Source organism: Rhinolophus sinicus, linkage group LG10, assembly GCF_036562045.2.
Source record: "Rhinolophus sinicus isolate RSC01 linkage group LG10, ASM3656204v1, whole genome shotgun sequence".
Lineage (NCBI taxonomy): Eukaryota > Metazoa > Chordata > Mammalia > Chiroptera > Rhinolophidae > Rhinolophus > Rhinolophus sinicus.
In genome coordinates this window covers 14,128,273-14,148,412 of record NC_133759.1, presented here as the reverse complement: position 1 = coordinate 14,148,412, position 20,140 = coordinate 14,128,273, and the positions used below count along the sequence as shown (strand labels likewise).

Genomic DNA, 20,140 nt, shown 5'->3' with positions numbered 1-20,140 from the left:
TATCGGTTGCCTCTCCTTCTGTGTCTCACTCCACTCTTCACCTACTGACGTTTTGTGGGGCCCCTTCCCAAATAAACAACTTGCTCTCAAACCTACCTGTGGGTCAGCTCCTTAGAGTCCCAGGCTAAGTCGTTCTGTCTTGCTCACCACATCACAGGTAACCAACGAGGGTCACCTGCACAGTGTACAACTTTAAGCATCAGATTCTGGTGAAACTCAAAATTGCTTTGTGAAGAAACGCACACATGTGGAATGCCTTTTCTTTTTTTTAATATTTCACAATATTCATTACAGCATTTTTATAAGCCAGTGAGTTTTAGGAACTAAACATTATCAATTTTATTTTTTTCGTACTCGATTTTATTTTTACCCAAATTTATTTTTCCTAGACCTCTACTTTGCAAGTAACATGTGCAAATATATACCATTTAAGATTAATCACAAATCAACCATATTATATTGTTAAAAAATAAAATACATAGACTTTACTGAGAGTCTAGAACAATCCTAACCAATAGAAATTTAGTGTAAGCCACATATGCAATTTAAAATTTCCTGGTAGCCACATTGAAAAATTAAAGTGAAATTGGTAAAACAATTTTATTTAATATAGCAAAAGGCATCATTTAAACATGTAATTAATATTAAAACGATTGAGATTTTTTTACATCCTATTTTATTGTGCTAAGTCTTAGAAATCTGATGTGTATTTTACTCTTAATACAGACCTGTCACATTTCAAGTGCTCAGAAGCCACCTGTGATTGGTGGCCACCATATTGAACAGCACAGGCCTAGAACTAGAGCATGCAGTTCAAAGTTGTCTCACTCAATAGGCAAGGAAGCCAAGGTCATTATATACCAGTTACCATAAGTCCCTGGTTGAAGGCTGCTACAGGGCTGTCAGGGGCTAAATTCTTTGGCATTCTGCTGGCCTGCAAAGAAAAGTCCTCCAGCAAAAGATGGGGATGCTGGTAGATGTACAGGCTACAGTGATAAGACCCCAGGGGACAGGGGTAGAACCACCTGTAGCCTACTACATTTTGTAATACCTTAACTTTATTACTTATTAACAAATGACTTGCAACACACCTGACATCAGTAAGTCCAGATAACATGGTTAAGCATTCACTGGCCTAGAGGATCAACCCAAACTCTGACAGTGAAGGTCCATGGGAATCTGGATGCATCCTACGTGTTCTACTTGCCTGCCTCTCATCTTACTGCCAAGGATGTCCTTTTCCTGATCTTTTCCACATTATTTCTTGTCACCTCCATCCCTTTAGCTGTTGTTTATTTTTCTCTCTGCCTGGAATGTACTTCCTGTTTCTCTACCCACTCATATGCTCCTCACTCTTTAAGATGTGACTCAATTCCTAGCTTTCTCAGGGAATTCCTTAGGATAACGTGAGTCCGCGGTGATTTCTTCCCCCAAATTTCTCTCCCATGTGTTCCTTCAGCAGGACTTGTCTTAGCTTCGTGGTGTATTTCCTCCACATCATAATCAGTTTATTTGGGACTTTGTGTTCATATCCCTCATAGGAAGACAACCGATGAGCAGCTGTGGTTTTTATGGTGTTCTTCATGTTTGTAAACTTCAGCACTAATAGTTGAAAAACTGATTGTTGTCAACAAGCGCCATGGACATTGCCCAACAGCGCTGCTGAAGGCATCTGGACCCATCCTGAATGCCTCCACCAACTTCAAGGAAAATTGTCAAGAGGAAAAACTAAGCACCTCAGACAGCTTTTGTAAAGAGGTGATGACACCTCCCAACAGGCTAAATATGCTAAATGCTGAGAAGGCAAACACAATTTCATTTCTCTTATTACAGCCAAATAAGTCTCATGTGAATTTTATACTTTGTTGTTGTTGTTGTATTTTTCTAGACTTTAGGGCAATGGGAACAGAGGGAGGAACAGTGGGCGGGAGTTAGGAGGGCTGCCTGGATTTGCCACGATCTGCTGAGCAGCCGCGGGAAAGTGTTAACTCCCTGGCCTTTATCTGCAAAATGATGACTTAGATGGGCCCCCGTCCAGCTGTCAAATTCCATTCCTGATTTTATGATGTCTGGCCATTTTTAAGAATAGGAAGCATTGTTTATGGTTTTAAATTGCAGTGGCTGTAATTTATGTCATTTCTTTTATGACACATTGTGAGGATGTCTGTGATTGGTTGGATGCTGAATCCTTACTCAGGAATGCTGCCCCCAATTTTGACATTGCTTTATGGGAGAATACGATCTGCTTCACAATGTCCTTTTTAATATGATTTCCAGGAATGGAAAAACTAGGGATTGCAGGCGTGCGTGCACGCAAACGTGTGTGTGTGTGTGTGTGTGTGTGTGTGTGTGTGTGTGTGTGTGTACAGTCAATCTTAGCAATATTTTTGTTGACGGGGCTATCATCCCATTAATCATAGGACTCATGGTTCACCTCCTTAGCAATACCTTACCTAATACCTCCCTGTATTCCTACCCTCCCCCCACCCACTGCCCCTGCAGAATCCCTTCTTTGTACTCATTGCATAAAGGCTCTCTTAAGGAAGTTTCCTCATCCCTCTGGGTCAGCACTTAGTACATGCTGACATCATGTCTTAAATGTTTGTCTCCTCCACAAGACTGAATTCCTTGAGGTCTAGGACCTGCATCCCTGGTGTCTAAGCCGAGAAGTTAGTTTTCTAAAGTAGTGGATGGATGGATGGATAAGTGACTAGATGAAGGAGGTGAGGGTAGGATGGTAGGATGGAAGGAGGAAAGCAGGAAGGAAAGATGAATGGATCTGGCTGCCTATACTATTCTTCTAGTCGATATTCAGTATAGTTGTGGTTGGCAAGTATATCAATCATTATAATGCTATAACAAGAAGTTTTTAAAGCTCATACAGTTGACTAGAATGCACTTGATAAACTCCTATCCTCGCATCCTTTGCTCAGGCTAGATTTAAGCAGCAAAAGAAAATACAAGTGTTATGTGTTATGGGAGGTAGATTATAACCACAAATTATTTAAATAAGGTCATGTTTTATATCTTTAAGACTTAAGGAAGATCTAAAAATGACCCAATGGAAAATTAATTATTAAACACCATTAAGCTATTTTAGTTTCTTAGCATCTTCCCAAAAATTTATCTGCATAAAATTGTCTCCATGATGGTGGAAGCGGAAGAATTTACTTTAGTGGCCTTAGTGGTTCAGTATGTGATTGATATGGGAATGAACTGCATTTTTCCAATAAGGAACTTTGAAGAGTACACACATTTAACGTAAAGTGATGAATAGGGTCGCAGAAAAAGTTCCATAGTGACCCTCAGGTTCCACACAGCCACCAAGATGGTACCAATAACAGATGACATTTGGAGTACTGAATGAATTGGTGCTAAACTTCAAAATAAACCCCATGTATTCAAAAACAGCTGCTATAAGATGTATCAGGACGGTTATAGCTGTTATTTTTGATAACAGATGAGCAATGTTTCCAGCAGGCTGTAGATGTACGGTAAGATAAGCTTTATAGACTCTGTATGGTTATTTCTTATGTTGACTGTTAATAAATAATGCTTTTCACATAAAAGTACGTCATAGTGGTTGGTATACAAAGTAATATGGCCCACTTAAAAGATTACACAAGCAAAGTAGAATTAATGGAAAATTTTTTCAGAAACTGAAATTTCTTGGAAATTAGAAAGACTGTTCTTTACTAAGTAAGTAAGCACCCATGGAATGTTTGGCACAAAAACCCTGTGCCTGATCATTTTACTCTTTCAGCAGTGCTGTCAGAGAGGTTGGTCTTCGTGGAGTCCTGTTCTTTTCAGATGTCATGAAAAGACGTTTCTTGCCAAAGCCCTTCCCGACTGAGATGGAGTTTACATAAGAGCCGTAGCTCAGCCGGCCTTTGTGCCAAAGGAAGTTTGGCACTAGGTCTAGCTCAGCCCCTACATGGCTGGGTGACCTCAATCAAAGTGGGTTCCCCTCAGGGGGTGCTCAGCTTCTTTATCTGTAAAATGCAAAGGTTGAGCTGTTGATCTGTTGTAGACATGTGCACGTTCAACAAACAAGGGCTTGTTGAACACCTACTGTGTGCCAGGCACAACTCTGTTACTGGGGGTTCAACAATGAGCAAATTCAGACAGCGGTCCTGGCCCCTGGTGCTTAGTTCCTAGTGGGGGAGAGCCAGTCCTTAAGCCAATAGCCGCACAAGTAAATATGTCATCACACCTTGGTAGGTGCTGTGAAGGACGGGTGGAGCACATGGGGCTGGGGAGACTCATACTGGGGAGATTTTATTCACCCAGGAGGGAGGTCAGAAAGTGCACTTCCATCCTGGGGTGTGACGTGCAAGGGGCTGGAGAACGTGAGCTGTGATGGCGACGGGTGAGCTGTGAAGGCATAGCACGCACTGAGCTCCAAGCCAGCACCACCACTTGGCCAGCCATGTTATCTCTTGCATCTCAATTTCCTCATCTCTAAAAATGGAACTACAGCTTTCAGGGTGCTGTAAGGTTTCAGAAGGACGACATGTTTGAAAGGACCCAGCACCAGGCAAATCACATTCCGTTTCATTTCTAAGAATAGCTTTGAAAGCAGAGATGTTCTATTTTATACATGGGTTTTTAGCTGTGGAGAAGGAGTGGAAACAGCTTTGAAGCCTCTTTATTAAGAAGTCCAAGTTCATGGTCTGCCCTAGAAGGTGCTTGGCTTCCCTTAATCATGGAACCATGTTTGAATCACTTGACGTTGAAACCCCAGGAACGACCTTGCTGCATGATTAAGTGACAGAGGCCTAAGCTCTGGGGGTTGGCAGAAGGTCAGCCATCCCTGGTCTGATCCCTTGCCATTTACACACAAGAAAAGAAGGCTGATCATGAACAACAAAACTGGAATAAGGAGGCAGCCCCCTGGCCCTTGGTCCTGTGCTTTTCTGTATTGTCTCTCTGCTTAATATTCTATTTGGAAACTACGGATACTCTACGAAGCGATTGGACTACTTGTGCTTATGCAATTCTTTCTGAAGATAAAGTGAGGTTAGCGCTCTCTCTCATAACTCCTCAAGGCCTGAGGATTACTCCTTTAATCTTACAAAAGCAAACAAGAGGACAGAAATAACCCATCAATTGTTTAAAATCAAAATGGCCAACAATAATAAATAATTGCCACAATAGCTTGAGGTCAGGGTAGTAATTTATTGGAGGCCATTCAAGAATTTGAAACTTTTCTCTGAGTTAATTTTTCACATCTTGTTTGGATCCTTAGAGCTCTTGCTTCCAAAAACAAGACCATCAGATCTCTCCTTGCACATATTATTCTTGTTGATGTGCCAGGCATGCAGAAAAGTGAGGTCCTCTCTTCTTGGATGGGTAATGATGATTCCTCTCCCAAAAATCTGTATTTCAAAATATTACATAGCCTACTGAGATTTTGGATAGTTCTCTTCTCTTTCATGCTCTATTATCTGTATCAGTGGTTACAAACGGCAACAAACATGTACTGGTTAATTTAAGCAGAAAAGGAGTTTATTGGAAGGATGTGGGCTGGTTCAGAGTGCAGGCAGGAAGCTGGAGAACCATCATCACAGGAAACAAGGAAGGCAAGGCTGAGCTCAGGATGCCACCTCTGGCTTCTCAACCCTCTGTGGCCACCTCAGGTGATCTCAGAGGGTCCTGGTGTCTTTGTGCAACGCTCAAAATTCATGGACCCAGTTAGGTGCATCTGCTCACCACACTGAGGCCACCTGACCGCCCTTAGATCACATGACTGCACTTAGGTGCCCACACTTTAGCAACCAAGGGGTGGGGGAAAGTCCTGCCCCCTTTCTCCTGATGTGCCCTCCCACTTACCTTGAGATTTCCCCCAAACAGGAAGGTGTCGGGTGCTGAGTGGCCAAAAACGCTAACTGTCCATTACACAAACCCTCATAGCCTTACTATATCTCCCATTAACTGGTTGGCCATTCTTGACTCCCCTCTTTCCCTAACACCGCTCTTCCAATCCATGAACAAAATCTGTTGGCATAACCTTCGAAACATATCCAGAATATGACTTCTCACTACTTCAAGTTCTGCCACCATGGCCTGGACTGTCATCTTCTCGAACCTGGATTATTACAGGAGCTCTCTAACCAGGCCTCCTGCTTCCCCCTGAACACTCATTCCACAGACTGCTCACATCATAGCCCGTGTGAGCCTTTAAATATGAGTCAGGTCACACCATTCCTCTGCTCAGAGCCCTGCAGGGGCACCACCTCAGGGTCAAACCAAGGTCCTTCTGATGGCCCAGTAGTGCCCTACGTGATCTGCTTGCCCTGACTGCCTTTACCTCTCTAAGTCCATTTCTTTCCACTCTCTCCCTCACTCACTCCTCTCAGCCACACTGACCTCCTTACCAGCCCTTCAACATGCCAAGCATGACTTTTCCTTTGCTAGTTTCCAGATATCTTTGTATCTTGCTCCTTTATCTGTGAAGCTTCCCTGACCACCCTATTTTTAAAAAACAAAATTAATGGTTTATTTCTTGAAAATTCTTTTTTTTTTTTAATTTTTTTATTAAAATACAGCCTACATACAATATTATGTTAGTTTCAGGTAACACCATAATTATTCAACATTTATATACCTAAAGAAGTGATCACTGTAAGTCCAGCAACCATCTGACACCAGATTAGGCTGTTGCAATATAATCTACTCTATTCCCCATACTGTACATTACATCCCCATGACTCGTTGGTTTTGTACCTGGGAATTTGAATCTGTTATTGCCCTTCACCTTTTTTAATTTTTCAATTGCAGTTGATATTCAATATTATTTTATATTAATTTCAAGTGTATAGCATAGTTGTTAGACATTTATATAATTTATGAAGTGATCCCCCTGACTAGTCTAGTACCCCCCGGCACTATGCATAGTTATTACAATATTATTGACTATATTCCTCATGCTATACCCGACATCCTCACGACTACTTTGTAACAACCAATTTGTACTTCTTAATCCCCTCTCCCTTTTCACCTTGTCCCACAACCCCCTCCCATCTGGCAACCATCAAAATATTCTCTGTATCTATGAGTTTCTTTTTTGTTTGCTTGTTTATTTTGTTCTTTAGATTCCACATGTAAGCAAAATCTCATTGCTCAAAAATCTGTCTTTCTCTGTCTGACATACTCCACTCAGCATAATACCCTCCAGGTCCATCCATGCTGCTGCAGATGGCAAGAACCCAATCCCTTCCATGGCCGAGCAATATTCCATTGTATATGGGTACCACCTACTCTTTATCTATTTTCCCATCAACAGACACCCAGGCTGCCTCCACATCTTGGCCACTGTAAACAATGCTTCAATCAACATATGGATACACATGTCCCCTCAAAGTAGAGTTTTGGGTTTCTTCAGATAAATACCCAGAAGTAGGATTACTGGGTCCTTTTTTGTCTCTTTTATAAGCTTTGTTTTAAAGTCTATTTTGTCTGGTATAGGTAGAGCTAACCCAGCTTTTTTGTTGTTGTTTCTATTTTCATGGGATATCTTTTTCCATCTCTTTACTTTCAGTTGTTTGTCTTTCGATCTGAAGTGAGTCTCTTGTAGGCAGTATATGTGGGTCTGGTTTTCTTATCCATTCTTTTGATTGGAGCATTTAATCCATTTATATTGAAAGTAATTGTTGATAGATATCATTATTGCCATTTTATTTATTTATTTGTTTACTTATTGCCATTCTGATTGGATGTTTTCTGTTACCTAATCTAAATCACTGGTTCAATCCTCTGTTTCATCTAATCTATAGATTCCCTCTAATGCATTCTTCATTTCAGTTATTGTATTCTTTATTTCTGACTGGTTCTTTTTTATGTTTTCTATCTCTATTTTTATGTCTCCTATCTCTTTGTTGAGGTTCTCCCTGAGATCACTGAGCATCCTTATTACCAGTGTTTTGAACTCTGTATCTGATAGATTGCTTGTCTCCATTTTGTTTAGTTCTTTTTCTGGAGCTTTTACTTGGGACATGTTTCTTTGTCTCCCCATTTTGGCTGCCTCCCTGTTTTTGTTTCTATGTATTAGGTAAGGCAGCTATGTCTCCCAGTCTTAATAGAGTGTCCTTATGTAATAGGTGTCTCAGTGGAGCAGTCTTCCTGGTCACATGAGCCATGTACTCCAGGTGTGTCCCTTGTGTATGTTGTGTGTGCCCTCCTGTTGCAGATGAGCCTTGATTGCTCTCTGCACATCAGTGGGAGGGATTGACCCTTGGGCTGATTGGTTGTGAGAACTGTCTATGTCTACAGTGGAGGAGTTGTTGGGCAGGGCCTGACCTTATGGAGCAGGATTCGCTTTAGCAGGGCTCTGGTGCCTGCCCATTCTGCCCTTTGGGTGTGTCATCCTTGAGGCAGCCGGGTAATGCTCCAGCTCAATCTGAAGATGGCTGCCAGGCAGTTGACCACCCTATTTAAAATTGCAACCCACTCTCCATCTAAACCTGGCTCTCTCTATCCTTCCTACCCTTTGTACCTTGTCTCCATAGCTCTGATCACAGTGTGACCTGTGTGTTTGCTTCTTTATGTCTGTGTTTTCTATTCTCTCTGAAGCTACAAGAAGGCAAGAATTCTGTTTTGTTCACTTCTCTTTCTCTATCACATTGACCGGTAGTGCTGGGCAGTAAGAGGCACTCAAAAACATTTGAATGAATTAGTATCTGACCAGAGTCCATGTCTAGTTTATTAAATGTCTTATAATTTTCCAAGTTTTATGTATAAGATTTCACGTGAGCCACAGCATGGCCTAGTGAGATAGGCAACACAGAACCCTCCTGTGCTTAGGTGAAGAAACTGAGGCATATGGGAGCTAACTGGTTGCCTAAGGACACATGGCTAGTTCACGGGGTTCCTGGAACTTGTAGTTCTGATCCTAGTGGAGTTTCTGCTCCCCACCCTCAGCTCCCCCATGATGCTCATGGTATATTAGTAAAAGCTGAAAGTTTCAGGATATTAACTGCTATTTATTTTTTATTGCAGCATTGATGACAAAACCCCATATCTAGCTTTGGGGGCTGTGAAGAATATCTCCCTAAATATCTCCATCTCCAATCTCGGGGATGATGCCTATGATGCCAACGTGTCCTTCAATGTGTCCCGGGAGCTCTTCTTCATCAACATGTGGCAGAAGGTAAGGAGGGAACCCTCCCAAAAGAGCCTTGGTTCCATCTGGTGCATTTGCTGACTGTCATCAGAGTGGGGAATACCCAGTGATTCTGCAAAGACTATTTTGTTATGTCTGATTTGGGACTGTTAGAATTGTTTTTCCCTCCTGGCCTTAGAACATATGTTGATACAGCCAAAGAAGACACTGTAAACACCTGCAGAATGTCAGAGCAGTACTGATCTCTTACATGGTCTCCCACCCCTTCTCTCTTGTGGAACTTTCTCCCTACAGTTTTATGTGTGGCTCCCTTCTCCAAGATGGGATAGCCACTGTCTCCAGCACACTCATGTTCCAAAGAGTTCCAGTTTTAGGTCAGTAGTTGTGGAAAACAAGATAAGACATGAGGACAGATCACTGCTTATCGTGCTTGTTATCACTAATGATGCACTTGATGTTTTCCATTAGAGGGTTATGTGCGTCAGCCTAGGCTTTGGCATGTTTATTTATTCCTGACATATTTGAGTGAATTGAGGAAATTGAATTATTTCCATGAATTGAGTGAGATTTTTAGAGGGAATTAATTTGTTTGAATGAGTTACAGTTTAAGCAGCATGACTCAGAAAGGAAAGAGGAGCTGACGTGCTCGCCTATCGTGTAATCCACCACAGTGAACCACCTTTGGGAAGAAAGAACAGGCCTCCCCATCAGGCAACAGGAGGAATGAGTGGATTTAAACAGATCTCACTCTACCCCGTAGTTGCTCTAACTGTTGACAACTGTTCTGATGGGAATTTTTGCAGCTTTTTATAGTTTTGACAGCCTTGAACTGCAGTGCCTTGATGTCTGTGTTAAAATGGAACCAAAATCACTTTCTGAAGAAAGCCATCTCCCTGCCCACAGATGAGCATTGGGTGTACCTTTGAACTGGTGGGCAACCTTATTTATGTTCAGGCCCTTATTCTGCCAGGCTCAATAGTGTGGACAGGATTGTGCCAACCTTGCCCAGCTTAAGGGGCAACCAAAGCATAGAGAGCCATCTAGAGTGGCAGTGCTCCAAGAACTTTCCAAGAAATCATCTCAAACTCTCTGCTGCTAAATAGTTTCCAGGAGCTCCACTGTTGAGGAAGGTCCCAGAAGTAATCAAGAAGGACTGCAGGAATAGCATGCATTTTATCCACCTTCCACGTGCTAAAAATTTTCCCTGGTTTAAGCCCCGTCAAGAGAGAACCAAGTATAGATAGGGTTCCAATGTCTCTGGCTATGCACAGACTCCTGTGCTGTGATGCCATCTTCCTTGGGGTGAGGGGGAGTGGGAGTAGGAGAGACGGGTTTACTCAGGGACCAGACCTTTGAAACTCATCTCTATGGTAACCGAAAGGATGTGGTTGGTGACCGGGTTATTACGTTGCACAGATTGTTCTCACTTAGGACCCATGGGAGAAATTTCTCTCTGGTCTCAGAATTAGGGATAGCTTTGCTTTTTTTCTGAACACTTTGACTTATTTTTGCCTGTGGACATAGTCATCCTTATGATGAAGTTTTGTTCTCTCTGTTGTCCGCTAGAACGATCAGAGCTGGCCCCACTCTCAGTATATAGGACTTGGTAGTATTATTTCATAAACTAAATAACTTCCTATATCTTACTTCCCTTCACCATGTTTGTTTTTTCAGCTTGGAGACTGTATAATATTCTATTGAAGGAATTTGTCTGGATTACCTATGTACAAATTCCTATTATTACATGTTTAATTATTTCCGGTTTTAGTCTCTTTTAAATAATATTGTGCTGAATGTCTTTTACAGAGATTCATGTGAGCAAATGATTCTATCCTTAGTCTTATAACTATTTGGGGGATGGGAAGTAGCATTTATTGACCACCTACTACACACCAGGGGTTTTATATACATTTTCCCATCCCCTCCTTACTGCATGCAAACCCAGGCATCTGCTTTACTGGAGGAATGCTCCAGGAGAAGAGGAGTGAGGGAAGCAGGGCGGCGCAGGGAAAGGGCTGAGTAAGGCTGCGCTTTCATAAAAGCCACCCTTGGTCTGATTTACAGGGTGGAAAGAGGTAGTGGGGTGCTCTAGAGCACAAATCACTCAGCAAGCAGAATTGTCCCCTCTTGAAGTGATGGGGAGCATCATCTCCATCCCTTTCATCATTGACCACTGTGTGTGTATGGGGGTGCAATGAGTAGCCTCCCAAGCATTCTGGATGAGGAGGCACTAGTCAGTCAAGGGCAATGCACATGAAGGACACAGATAGGTCATTAGCTACTATAGGTGAACATGGAAAAGATGAGAACACATCATTTATCTCTTTGCCATTGAATCCCCACAACCTTTAAAACCTTTGGCTCAAGGAACCTTACATTTCAATTTGGCAGAAAATTGACAAGGTATTAGGGCCTCTTTGGGATGTGGTGAGAAAGGCGGCAGGGCACAGAGACATCACATAGCTGCTGTGGAGACAAGACCCATTAGAAAAACAGATAGGCAAGGTGACCCGCAGTGTGGCAGAACAAAGAAAAGAAACAAAAATTCCCCTCTCATGACTACAACCAGGACTGTAACTGGGGAAGTAAGTGGCATCACTCAGCCCAGAGCAAGTGTCTAAAAGTACATGGTGGGTACTGACGGGGATCCCAGAGAGCCCACCCACCTTGCACAAACCTAACAGAACCAACATGGGCCTTATAAAAGGATTTGAACACAAACTAAAAAAAGTAGAATTCAAGATACAGAGGGAAAGCATACCTTTTAAAAAGATTATTAATAGAAAACAAAAGTAAATTTTACAGAGCATTCACTTTTGTACTTGATGAAGTTCAAGAAAAAATGAGCATAGAAGAAGGTCAAAAGTGGAACAATAGATTGGGATGAAAATGGAATGGACTGAGAGGGAAGCAAAAATAAAGGTAATCGGTGGGATAAGGAAATATAATGAAACCAAGAAAGCAATGGCAGGAAATAATCAGGAAAGAGCAGAATTGGCAGTATGGAAAATTGATTCATTGTTATATAGGATGTATTTGAGGGCATCTCTGAGAAATCAGAGAAAAAAAACCATAGCAATGAGGAAGGATGACAGTGAGGACTATGGGTATGGAAGGTGGAGACTGGAGTATCAGCAAAAATAAATGGTCCCAGTATAGTTGGACTAGAAGGCATGAACAAAGAAGGATCTCCATTTTCTTGAATGGGTGTTGCAAATACCAGGCAAAAATATTGAGAACAGTTTAAGGTCTACAGATAGCTTCACAAATATTTAATTTTAAGGATATGAAACGGACACTACTGATACCTAACAGAAAACAAAGAAACCTGTTTTCTGCAGACTCCTTTTCTGTAACACTAGTCAAAAATTAGAATATGTTCCACTGTAAATTAAGAATTCTATACCCAGCCATCTTATCATCCATTGTGAAGGCAAACTAAAGATATCCTCAGTTATATGAGAATTCACAGGGTCTATTAACTCTCATGGTTTGAATTCTCCCAAAAGCAGACTGACACAATGACGTCGGTGCAGGTAGTTTATTTGGGGAGTGATGTCAGGAGGCACGTGTGGGAGTGGTGAGTTTGCACAAGGAAGGCAAGTATGTACTGATGAGCAGGTGACCACTGTGGGGAACTCAGGCTCTGTCCTGCTGCGGATCCTCAGAGAGAGTGACTCTGTGGAACACACCTGAGAATCATTCCCCTGAGGGATGAGGAAGCTGCTGGAGGATTTATCCACCAGCTCCTGTCACTCATCTACAGAGTCACTCCAAGGGCCTTAGCTCTCTGGTACTTCCAGCCTTCTCTGACTATGGGCCACACTTCCTGGGATGAGGGAACAACTCAGAGGGATGTGGGAAGCCTTTGGCCTGGAAGGGGACTGGCTGCAGGTGACCAACCTTCTGGTTGGCTCTGGGGAATGTGAGCAAGGCTCTGGCAGCATCCACTGCTATAACCATGAAAGCTTTCATCACCATGAAACTGTTCCTGAGAAACAGTTACAGATAAAGTCCTCAAGAATGTAGATGTTGTTGAATGAAAAGTATGTCAAAGCCAAAGAAGCAGCCATAAGCAAAAATAATTTTTACAAGTATTTAAAATACTAAGCAAATGTAACAAAATAATTATTGCCACAGTAAATATGTAATTTAAAAGATCAATTTTTAAAAAGCCTATAATGTCAATTATAACATAAAAATTTGAAAAGAAATTTAATCTTGTCACTCCTGCTGTTTCACATTCTTCAGAATGGAGTTCAGAGTCCTCAGCTGTTTACAAGAGGCCATTCTAAGCCTGGACCTCCCCACCTTCCCTCTCCCCCCCAGCCTCATTGTCTACCATCCCCCACATACATACTTGTATCCAGTCATAATTTATTACTGAAGTTATTTTTACCCTGGAATCCCCTCACCCTCATTTTGTTTAATGAACAGCTCTGCCCTCAAATCTCAGCTCAGGTGTCACCTATGCAGATGCCTCACATGGCTGCACAGGTGATATGGGTGGGTGGGTGGACATCCCTCTTGTCCAAAGTCACAAAGCAACTCAGGCCCCAAGCCTCCAAGGTCTCCAGTCTTCTCTGTCATCACACAATTAGTGACATATTAGTTTCTGAGGCTGTACAAAAAATATCCCCTGAGATGGATTCTTCTATCCTGTCTAACACACGGCTGCTTTCATAGATTTATGCTGGTGCTTTCCTCTAAGGGAAGGCTGCTTATAAAAATGTGGTATGCACATGGGTGACCATCTGCTGACTTTTCTCTTGCCTTTATAAAGCTAACTTGAAAACACTCTATAAAATAGGACTTAATTTGTTGGTGGCTACCCAGCTGGTTGGTTGGCTGGCTGGCGTGTGCTGTCTGGCTGGAGCACAGCATATAATGGTCATATAATGGTCTCCTGTAGAGCAGTGAAAGGGATCTCTTAGGGGTGGGGGATGGGCGTACAGTAAAAAGGGAGAATAGGAAGAATAAAGAAAACACAATTTGGAGTACCACTGCATCACACAGCTCCAAGTCACGTTCACGTTGGTTTCTGTGTGAGTCATACCCCCAGAGCACACTCCACAGGATATAATGTGAATGGTGCCCCCTGGAATTGTACAGGCATGTGGCCCTGGAGTCGAGAGAAAGTCAAGTTTTAATTTCTTGCTGTGGTATGTCTTGACACAAACAGCTTTGGCTCTTCTTGCCTCTGTGGAACAGGAATGGATTTGTTTGGATGGCAGTTATGAAGTACCAACTAAGGGCCAGGGATGGTACCAGCTGTTAGGAGACACAAAGATGGGTAAGATCTGGTCCCTGCTCCCAGGGAGCTCACAGCCTAGTGGGTGAAATGCACAAGATGCTAGCTGCTCTACAGAGGTGCTGAAAAGTTGCTTTGAAGCACAGATGTGACAAGGTGGAGCAAGTCGTTATTGTAACTGCTAGTCTTGGGTTGGACAAAATCCCTAGATAAAGGCTTAGGGTATGTGGATGGGCTTCTGAAGAGCTGGTATCAGCTGGTGCCAACAGTGCAGAACTAGGTTGGATGGGTGAGATAGGTCGTTTTGTCTGGGTGGTGAAGGGGAGAGCTGGGCTGGTGCAGGAGTGAGAGGGCAGGAGGAAGCAAATGAGGAGGGACGAGATGGATGGGCATGGACAGTGTAAGTTTCAATCCAGGTACAAGAGAGCTCCCAGCTGACCTTTGGGTGCAAAGGGGATGCAGCAGCTTGTCATGGAGTTACAGAGAAAGCCGTGATGGGAGAGCAGGGACTCCCTGATCCAGGCTCTTCTCTACAGCATGCATGCTATCTTGCTTTGGGTCTCCCAGATGCTGGCCTTGAAGCAAAGAACTGAGGGCAATTGGTTTATTTTAGAGGTGCAGAAAACATGGAGGGAGGTGGAGAAGAGATACAGGCAGGTGGAGGCACCTGATGAAGAGGGTGCTGTTAAACCAGCTACCAAAGTGCGTGATGGGGCTCTACCCTGAAGGGCTTAAGAGCAAAATACAAACCTCAGTGGTGAGGACGCTGGGGGATTTACACCCCCTCCCAAAGAGTCAATGGTTGCGGCCTTCTAGGGTGTGCATTCCCCAGGACTTCTGTCCTATAATGTGCACGATCAGAGCAACTTACACAATTCTGGGGAAATGCCCTTAGGTATAGAGATGCAGACACTGGCAGTTGGAAGTGGGTTGTTGCACCATGAAAGGTGCAAGGCATCTGAGCAGGCTCACCAGTATCTGCTAGCAATGTCCACAGCTTGGAAGCATGAGCACCTCCAACCCAAACACCTCACTTTCGAGGCTTCTAGAAGTTGTATATTGACTTACTAGAACTTCACTAAGGTTCTAATGTGAGAACTAGTGGCGCACAGCTCCCAGTCCCAGGGGTGGGGCAAGGCAGGCATTATAAATGGGAGAAGAGGCCAGGTATGGGACACTGAGAAGCAACAGGGACTGTGGGAAAATGGAGGATCCCAGCCTCATCCACAGAGAGCAACCAATTCTCGGCAGCAGTTGATGGTAGTCAGGTGGGAGTGAGGGCCAGTGCTGCCAGACTTCCTATTTTTCGATAAAAGCCAGAAATCCACATTTTATGTGAAATCTCATGACTTTGGCAGCTAATTAAAATGTTGTTTGAACATTGGATGGGCCAAACAAAACATGTCCACGGACCATGTCCAGCCTGTAGGCCACCGGTTTGTGACCTCCAGCTTAGCTGTTTTCCATATGTTCTAGTCCTATTCTCTGGCCTGCCTGTTTGTCACATGGATCTGTATTTCTGGTAAACCTAGTCTGTCTGCAGCCTGGAACGTGTCTCTCATCCGTCCCTGTGTAGTAGGTAAGCTAGCCAAAGAGATTGGAGTTTGAGGGCATCAAGTGTGAGTGCGTGTTGGGGGGGAGTTGGAGAGGGTCAGCCCAAATGTAGTGTCCATGGAAGTTTTAAAGCTAATGATGTTTTGAAAATGATTCTCAGGCTGGAATGTTTGTACTTTGCAGTGATTGCAAGAAGCAACTAAACTGGAGTTTTTTTATATAGAAGCTCTTAGAAGTAATATGCTTGCTCCACAAGCAGCTGAGATGGAGAAGAGGGAAAGTGAGGCTCTGGCTACCATCAAATGCAGAGCTGGGAAGACTCCAGCTCAGTTTCTTGCAATCACTGACCTTGGGCCAAGGGTTTTCTCTCTGCGCCTCACTTTCTTTCTCTATAAAATGAGATGTGCTAAGGATTAAACGAGGCCTACACCTAACTACTTGTACACATAAGCACATGCTTTACGGTTCATTCATTTTCTCAGGCAGCATGTATCGATCACGTATTTCAAACCAAGATTAAATGGTGAGGGGGAGGAGGAAAAAGAGCAAGATGATAGAACAAAGCATGTAAGTCAGAGGGTATAGACTCTTCCTTTTAAACTAAAAATCAAGACTCATGGTTATAATAAAAGATTGCATGTGCATACACACACACACGTCTGTGCATATGTGTTTATACTGTCAAAAAAAGTGACAGTGTTAAGCCGAACATGTTTTTATAGTTAATGAATTGCCTTTATTTAAAAAAGTAAAATTACTTGAAAAGTAATGTAAAAGTTAGTAAATATATGTCAGTTAAATAAAAGTTTGTGTTAGCTTTTGTGGTTCCTGTTTGTTTGCTTTTAATTAGTCTTGTTGATCTCATTTACTTTTTGCTGAAATATTGGAATTTTTGGTTTGGGGATGTTGACTTTAAAATCCAAGATATGTAATTGTTCAAAAATGTGATGCATGGGATAAATAATATCAGAGTTTAGAGAATGACATACTCCGAAAACAATGACAGGCCTAGGTCCTACGTCTTGAAGATTGGACAGGGAGATGACCAGCCCAAAGGTCTGCAGGATTGTAATAGGCCCTGTGAAGCCTGGTAGAGGAATTCAGATTCTTTATCAGGTAGGCAGTAATGGGCCATCTGTGTTTTGACTGAGGGTCTGGACAGAGGAAACAGAAGAAAGGACAGAGGCTGGAGGCATCCTGGAGGAAGAGCAAAGAAAGAGACCAGGGACATCAGAAGATGAGATTCCATCTTGGGAGGCCAGTGAGGAAGAAGGATAATCATGAGTCCAGAGGGGAGAACACTGACCCTCCACTTACAGTGTATTTTATAGCTTTCAGAGCACTTTCACGTTCATAAGAAATGTAGTTAGTGCTCAGCATCTGTTGGTTGTAAGTCACTGAATTCGGCTGATGCGTTGTTCCATCACCTTCTAATCTTGAGAGACTGAGGTGGAGAGATAGGTCGTAGGTCCTTTCATTTCCTCCCAGGACAGGACCTAATGTGGGAGGTATGACAGTGTTAGAAGTTGCCGGAAGGAACGCTCAGTTTTGCTCTTTCTGAAGAGTGAGCACGTTGCGTTCCCAATTAAACGAGGCCTCCAAGTTGGCTTTGGGGGTGGAAAAGCACCAGGTCAGCTTTGGCGGCTTTCAATGGCTTGTTCTTTATGACAAGAGGCCTAGAGGGCTTGTAAATTTGTTTTTCTTGTAAACTGATTCTTCCAGAGTATATCTACCTTTGCCACAGAAAGGGCGGTCATCCCCTTCACTCAGGAGTTTCTCTCTTCTCACTTTCAAAGCAAACCACACAAGATGGCGCCAGGAGATAAAACAGATCCAGTTCCTAACCTGGATAGAGCGGGAAAGATAGACACTTAAGTGTGTGTATCCCTTTATATTTGTGGGAGTGCCCTGGCCTGTTGTCAGACAGAAGATTCCACACAGAAGCTGCATGCATTATAGGAACAAAATGTATTAAGTGGAGCTGAGAAATCAAACACTGCACATCAGAGGGATTTGCAGGCAGAAGTTGGTGCCTCCCCCCCCCAAAATCCTTTATTGTGTAAGCAGATTTCAAACAGCCTTTGCTCACTCTGCCACTGCTCTCATTCATGGCAGGAACTGATTTTCATTGTGCTCTGCTTTCTCTGGTGTCTCTCGTCAAGTTAATAGTAGCCCCAAGGAAAATGCAAGCCTTAGATGTTTATAGTCATCTCAGCCGGCTATTACGATGATGAATGAACTTGCTGCTTGCCCTTGTAAGAGAGCCCTGAGGGTGGATATCAATACTCAGAAAATAATAAGTCTCTTCCGCCCCTTTCCTGTTTTTAATCCCATGCCCCAAGCCCCCTGGTGACTTTACCTTGAACTTCCTGCCTAATGCCAGGCAGAAAAACCTCACCTGGCTCCCAGCCCATTGGAGGTTCTCACAGCAGCAAGCTCTTTGTCCCACGCAGTTGGTCTTCCCCATCCCGCCTGTCAAAGGTAAATCCCACATTCCCTAGAGTCCTGTGGCATTTCTGAGTGGTTTCTGCTGGCCCTGAGATTCCTCCTCAAGAAGATAAGAGTGGGTGGTAGGGACCACATACCCTGGCCATGCCAGCTTTGTAGTTCCTCACCTGGCTTACCTGTGGCCATCGCCTTAGCATTTCCTGGCCCTGCAGTCAGAGAGGTCCTAACCCAGAGTGCAACTGTGCCTGAGAGAAGGGCTGGGCCCTTCCTGTGGCAGTCGGCAGTGAGGAAGTGGTGGAGAAACCCAGATGTCCATTTCCAGTCACAACGTGGCCTCAGTATTCCACGGTGGGGCTCAGTTTTCACATATATGAAAAGCTTCATTTGTGTATTCACTGCATTTGGAAGGAAAGCTACGTTTTGCTTTAGAAATGTCAACAGAGCTGTAGCTACGACAAGGATCAATTAAGAAGGACGTTTCCCAGAGCTACAGGACTTGGGCAAATCTATGGTGGGGTAGTTTAGACAACATGTGTTAAACCTCTGGACTTTTTTTTTTTTTTTTCCTAATGAACTGCAAAACAGCAATTTAATAATTTCCTCTTCTAAGGGAAAAAAGGGGAGTCTTGGATTTTAAATCTTTTTCATAAAGCAGCATAACACCTCTTAAAAAGAAAGCTATGAAAATGGTCTGCCTAAGCTAAGGCAAACAAAAGAAAACCAAAAAAAAAATCAAGAAGAATGTAGGTGTCTCAGGCTGGATTTCCCTGAAGCAGATACTGAGATGAGGACTCATGCCAAGTGGTTTATAGAAGGATGTGCTCCCCCAGGGGACATGTTAGGGGAGCACTACAGGGCGGGGTGTGATCTCAGGGAAAGTACCACAGAGGGTGGTCGCAGCCTGATTCTGCAGGGGAGCTCTGAAACGTGGGTCATACCTCAGCATTATCCTGCCTTTTGTCCTGGAAGCTGGACTTTTGTTTTCCCACAAGGGCCACTTGCGAAGGAATGAAAGTCCCAGGCACTTTCCACCCTCTGGGGGTGAACTGTGGACAGAGTGGCTCCTGCAGCCTGAGGGCAGGCCTCTGAAGAAGAGCCTCGGATGCTGGGTCTTGGAAGCAAATGCAAACTGAAGCCACAGGGAGGGCACATAAAGGGCGTCTGAGGGGATCTGGGTGAAATACTGAATATGTTTGTTAATACAATTACCATCAACTGGTTCCCTTTGTGTTCTGTAGGGTCTATTATAAGCATATTGACTAAGATCTTTGAGCTTTTGCGGTGTTTGTGTGATATTCTCAGTGTCAGTTGCACACAGGATATTTCTGCCAGCATTTGCATTAGGGAATCGGCATATGTAGATGCCCATGGAATTTCACAGAGAACATGAATGCACAGTTACAGCGAGCTTGCCAGAGTTGTCATTTCATCCCTTTGAAGCCAGACTTACAAATAGTCAAAGCTTCCATAGCCCCCTGCTGCGTGATGGCCACTGGCATTGTTCTTACCCAGGCACCTGAGTATAACTAGCCAGCCTGTCTTATTCTCCTATGCAAGTGGATTAAGCAGCAGATTTTAAAAATCAGTTAGGAATGTGTTTGGCTGCATGGAACGAAACCAACTTCTAGCAGCAGATCCTAATCAGATTTTGATTTTTCTTGTGTTATAATAAATCTAGAGTTGGACATTTCAGGACTGGTAAGCAAGCAAGGGCATGATGCCATTAGGAACCCAGTTCTTCTGTCTCTCCATTCAACCTTTCTTCA

General features: G+C 43.3%; 1 protein-coding gene across 1 annotated transcript in view; it reads left to right on the top strand.

Moving 5' to 3' along the window:
* Positions 1-20,140, top strand: part of ITGA9 (integrin subunit alpha 9) — a 298,459-nt gene that overhangs the window by 182,377 nt on the left and 95,942 nt on the right. Inside the window, exon 18 of the mRNA XM_019727631.2 lies at positions 8,998-9,148. Coding sequence (XP_019583190.2) covers positions 8,998-9,148 — 151 coding nt within the window. The remainder of the gene's footprint in view (positions 1-8,997; positions 9,149-20,140) is intronic.